This window comes from Gadus morhua, chromosome 8 (genome assembly GCF_902167405.1).
Source record: "Gadus morhua chromosome 8, gadMor3.0, whole genome shotgun sequence".
NCBI lineage: Eukaryota > Metazoa > Chordata > Actinopteri > Gadiformes > Gadidae > Gadus > Gadus morhua.
The window spans coordinates 27,034,181-27,040,073 of NC_044055.1; the positions used below are offsets into that span (position 1 = coordinate 27,034,181).

Consider the following 5,893-nt stretch of genomic DNA (forward strand, 5'->3'; position numbering starts at 1 on the left):
CCTGTGTGGGAGAGGAGAGAGGGAGATGGACGGATAAGATACTGTTTGTCGGTCTCTTTGCTTTATCTTTATTTTTTGTATCTCTTTCTTTGTTAGACTTTCTCTTTTCTCTTCTTTCTGCAGAGGATATGAAATCACAGCCACCTCTACCCGTCTTTTGAGTGTCCTCCGGTGAGGAGCCTTGATGTTAGCGCGGAGCCGCACTCCGTGAGTTCAGCAGCAGAGGTGGTGGTACGTTATTCTGCCATCACACAGAGGAGACCTCAGACTGTTTGGCAGAGAACCAAGGAACAGGCATTATGTGTTGAATGATCAAGAACAACAAAACAACTTTAGTGGATTTGAAGTGGAAAAGAAACTGAGTTGGACAACGACAGGAGCTGAATTCCGTCAGGTTCAGACTTTTGACAAGTGAGAGCTGAGTTGGGTTTTCTGTCTGCCAGGCTAAAGCTTCTGGACGTCACGTGTCTGAAAGAGAAGACTTATTTAACGGAAGGTAAGTTGTCCTCAATTTTATCTTACGTATTCGGGGGTCGCCTTCGATCACATATCAGAAACCGACCCTCACTTACTATGGGCACAGATGTGTATGCAAATATATAAGTGCACATAGGCGAGAAACCATCAATGATATTTGAATGCATAGTTGTCATGGTTCTGTCCTTGGGGCTGATTGATGCTGATGACGTCATGAATCCATTAGAAAGCCAAACGAAAAGTCTGATAAGCACTGATCAATTAAATTATCATGAGTAACCTTCTTGTTTTTTTCCTGCTTTAATCTATGCAGATACACTGGATCATGTGCCTATGCAGAGAATTGAAAAAAATGTAGATCAAATGAAAATGGTTTTAACTGTTATGTTCTAAATAATGATTAGGACACAGTTGTTATCAAGGAGAAGCTTTGTTAACATGGAGAGAACAATAACCAATGGATCCTCTGTGTGTGTGCGTGTGTGTGTGTGTGTGTGTGTGTGTGTGTGTGTGTGTGTGTGTGTGTGTGTGTGTGTGTGTGTGTGTGTGTGTGTGTGTGTGTGTGTGTGTGTGTGTGTGTGTGTGTGTATAAAAAAAATAATGATACCAACACATATTTTTCCGTCCTTTTATGTTATTTAATGATCTTTTTGACTTTTGCTGCATAAACACCTAAGCCGACTACGCTTGAATAAGGCTTATCTTGAATGACATTTTAATATGATCAACCCTCTAACCTCATCCTTTCCCCGCCCTATACCCATGTCAGCTCCCCCTCTCCTCTCTGCTCCACTCTGCCTGCTCCTCTCTACCGCCTTTCTCTCCCCTCCTCTCTCTCCTCTCTCTCTTCTCCTCCTCCCCTGCAGACTGTGGATGGGGAGGTGTTTGAATGTCTGCTGGCACAGTGGTCATCGCTGGAGGGATCCTGGCTGCAGTCATCCTACTTACCATCGTAGCTGTGCTGTGTATATGTAGACTGCAGGTGTGTTTTCACATGAGATAACTCTTACTTTATAAGGTATAGACTGCAGGTGTGTTTTCACATGCGATAACACTACACTTACTTTTTTTTCTATATTTGTCAATGCAAAGCATAACCAGACAGCAGCAGTCTTTGCTGGCAATAACATTATTGGGTTCCAGGCTCAACAGCACAGGGGAGTTAGATAAACAAGTCAAATACAAATGATAAAGTTTTATCAAAATAGTAATCATGAAAGTATATTAAAAAAAAAAGCATGAAATGTATTTAAGTCTAAATAAAAGCTGAACATGTGTAAAATGGATAATATATATATATTGCAGTTGAGCATTAGATATAGCTAGCTCAAATGAACTATAAAGAGATATAGTGTCAGGTGTGTTTTCACATTAGATAACACTTATTTAATATGTTTATGTAGACTGCAGGTATGTTCTCACATGAGAAGAACCATCACAGATAACTTGCATGTTGCCAGTAAAGCCACACGAGCCACATAACCAGGTTTTGCAAATGCTGCTACATTGGCTAACCCATTAGCCTTCCTGTAGACCAGCTCGACTTGTAGACCGGCTGCTTTAGGCTCAAAGGTTGTCTATGCACTTCCTTGTCTGTGTTGAAGACCTGTTGTTTTCAACCTGTCTTAAATTAATAATATTTACTATAATCCAGTATTACTGCGGCAAGGGGGGGGAGTCAGAGAAGGAGGAGGAAGAGGAGGAGGAGGAGGAGGAGGAGGAAGGGGAGGAGCAAAGGCTGGTGGACATGTATCCGCCTCGCCCCTTGGCCCTGCCTCCACCCCCGACCCCACCCATCCAGGACCATTACAGCGACCGCACAGATTCAGACATCTACCCCCCTACGTTCCTTACCGAGCCAGACGGCCCCGCCAGCCCCTCCCCCCTTTTCCCCCCACCCCCTCCACCACCGCCCCCCCCTCGGAGGAGGCAGCGCCCGCGCGGCTTCTGCCCGTCGTGCACTCACCGGGCGCTGCCCTTCCACCTCCAGCATTCAGAGCACCTGTGCAACGGGGCCCGCGGGGATGTGCTCTACCAAAGCGTCCAGCAGAGGGAGCCAGAGCCGCCCTTTCACCTGGATGCCTTCCACAACAAACTGGGCTTCTGGCACTCCAGCAGCCCCACCCACTCGCTCCCTCACAGCTTCAGCACCGACGTCTGACCCAGCCTGTGATAGCAGATGGACTGCTGTCCTCTAACAACATTAGGTTTGATACCAGAGGTTTGGTTTGCTACCAGAGGCTTGGTTACCAGAGGTACTGAACTCTTGCAAAATGGAACAATTTAAACCAAATCCAAACCAACCTAAAATAACCTACTGACACGCTCACTTTAACACAACTAGTGGTGCAACGGATCGACCCTCACGGTTCGGCAAGCAAGTGATCCGCAGATCAGCTGATTAAAAAAAAAAAAAAGTTCTGCGTTCATGTGATCGGCGCAAGATTAAAGGACAATTCCGGTATTTAGCACATTGAGCGCCCTTTCTGGTTTGTCTAGGATGAAATATAGTGGTTGACACAGCGAAATGTTGACTATTGGTCCTGTCTCGGGTATTTGGCTAATTTCGAATCGCCTCTGCCTGCTTAAGAATGGCTGGCTTGGGCATTCACAAACCTGTCATTAAAACAAAACGTTCGTTTTCAGAAATGTGCAACACACCGAGTGGTTAGTGTTGTTCGTTGATGTTCCTAATCAAGTATCGTAGCAAAATACAGTTTCTGTTGCGTTTTATTTTGAATTTTGTAAATCCCATTGAAACGGAAACCGGACCGGAAGCGGAAATGGGCGGTTGTTTGGTTGTAGTCTTTTCACTCGGTTCTCTGCATCAACAGTAGAACCGATCGAAAGGACTACAACCAGCCCCTCTTTCCGTTTCCGGTCAAAGAGCAATGAGTCTTCAAACAGAAATCAATGGATTTATAAAATGCCAAATAAAACACAACAGAAACTATATTTCGCTACGATACTTGATGAAAAGGTATTGCCTGGGGAGAGAGTAGACTCTAAACTCTCCCCAGTCAATGCAGACATCCTGAATTTAAAGTTGTAAATCCAGGTCTGGTGTGCTTCCTTTGGACACAGGTTTTTCTTTTTTATTATTTACTATCCATGTTAAAAAAAAGAAGGAATAATGCCTCAGATTGCACTTTAATTCTGATTTAAAATATTTTGTATTTTTTATATGTTTTTATTTTATGTGGACACAAGCAATTTTTTTAAAATAGTTACTATGCTTAAAGGAAGCAGGATTATCACCTAATTTTTCTCTTTACTTGGTTTTTACACATTTGATAATGTTATTTAAAGTCTTGTTATCTTTTTTGTTGTTGTTGATCCGAAAATGATGACTCAAAAACCGTGACACGAGGTTAGGGTTAGAACTAAACCAATCCTGACAAACATCCCTGCCTTATCCAAAACTAACCCTACCTTATTGAAACCAACTCTACCTGGACAAAACTAACCCTGATTTAGCCCAAATAACTCTACCTGAAACAAACCAACCCTACCTTAACGAAACCAAATCTACCTTAACTAATCTCATTCAAACCAGTGTTTCAAACTAAAACAACCCTGAGTATATTGGAGCCGAACCAAAACGACTTCTCTGGGTTCCTTTGGGTAAATCAGTTGATTACACATGACCCAAAGGAAACCAGAGAACATTCTTCTGATAGACATACAGCACAGCTCTAAACATCTGCGTGGCAAGAAGGTTATTGCATAGTAGTGTATGATGTGTGTATTTTTATGACATGGATTTCATATTTCCCACAGTTCCAAATACACTTTTTTTTGGTGTGTGTTTCACAGATTCCCTCGATATTACAATATAAACCTTGAATTAATGTGTCGTTGTATTGAGGTTCTAAGATAATATGCCACCGTGAATCAATATCAGATGTACTTATTAAAAGGGCTCAAAAAGATGTCTGTAACAGCACTTTGGTTTCTGGAGGAAATGTATCAAAATTAAGAAAAAAGGGGGATGTAGAGATACATGTGAAAACACTTTGGATGTGCAGAGAGTTGCAATATAAATACAGTTTTGATTTAAAGATAATTAGATAATGAGATAATTAGGATGTAAAGATAGTTAAGGCGTACATATACTAAGGATGTAAAGATAGTTAGGATAAAAAGATAGTTACTAAATTTTACATCTAAAGACAAACAGGCTGTAAAGGTAGATAAGGTTTTAAGATAATTAGGATGTAAAGATAGTAAGGATGTTAAGTTAGCTAGGATATGAATATAGGATCTAAAGATGGTCAAGCTGTGCAGATAATTAGGATGTAAAGATTGTTAGGATTGGAAGAAACTTAAGCTGTAAAGATGATAAGGATGTAAAGATAGTCAGGCTGTAAAAATAATTAGGATGTAAACATAGTTAGGCTGTAAATATTGTAAGGATGTAAATCAAGTTAGGATCGGAAAAAAGTTAGCAATGAAACATAGGCTGTGAAGATATTTTGGATGTAAAGATAGTGTAATAAACCTAGCATGTGAGGTCAGAATGTTAGCGGCTTGAGGGATATGATCTACAACCCAGGAAGCACCACACAGGTAGAAACAATAAAACATTTTTAATGTAATTCAGGCAGTCACCAAACATGTCAGACTGGGTCAGGTTGCAACCCGGTCTCACGAAAATACGTGACACTGTCACGTTATTTAATCTATTGAAACGTGATCAGGGACACGTCTTTTCAAAATTTTCGTGTCAAAAAGCACATATTTCAAACCCATGTAATTCAATTGGAAGTATTTGTCGTGTCACTAAGCACGACCTCCAAACTAAGGTTCTGTCCGGGAGCGTTCTCCCTAATGTCCCTTAAGGACCTCCGTACAGAACATTTATTGTTAAAAATTGTCTGTGATAACTAACAATATGACAGCTTTTGGCCACCCGTTTCTACTTAAACTTGTCTGTGAACAATATGACAGCTTTAGGCCACCCGTTTCTACTTTCACCTTAATTCTGAGAAATTGTGACAATTCACGGGTATATTAAATGCAGGTGCGCTGCTCTGTAGGCAAACCGCGAAGGAAAAAGGGTAGCTGCTTCAAGTGTTCTTTTTAGAATTGTATGTCTTGATGTTTTGTTCTAGCCATAGATCTATTGTCTTGTTTTTGGCTATGTGAATGGAAGTCCGCGTCGATGCCTCGCAAGTCCAGTGTCGCGAGCGGACGTTGCCATGACATCTAGAAATCATACCGTATTAAATTAATATTGATGTGTAGGGGTTGATTATAACTCGTGAATAATATTGTTTATACCACAGTCTGGGGGAATACTCGTATTCTGATTGGCTGCAGGGTGTGTATTAACTCCTGATATAGGCCTACAGACACCTGCTAAGTAGTTCCAGTCAGTGTTTAGATTCTCTGCCCGAGCCCGAGCCCGACCCGA

At 41.5% G+C, this 5,893-nt stretch overlaps 1 protein-coding gene across 1 annotated transcript; it reads left to right on the forward strand.

Annotated features, from left to right (window-relative positions):
* Positions 1–1,270: 1,270 nt before the first annotated feature.
* On the forward strand, positions 1,271–5,230 carry fam163b (family with sequence similarity 163 member B). Its single transcript, XM_030364128.1, has 2 exons — positions 1,271–1,459; positions 2,132–5,230. Exons 1-2 carry the CDS (start codon positions 1,367–1,369, stop codon positions 2,636–2,638), a joined length of 600 nt encoding a protein of 199 aa, XP_030219988.1. The 5' UTR covers positions 1,271–1,366; the 3' UTR covers positions 2,639–5,230.
* Positions 5,231–5,893: the final 663 nt, after the last annotated feature.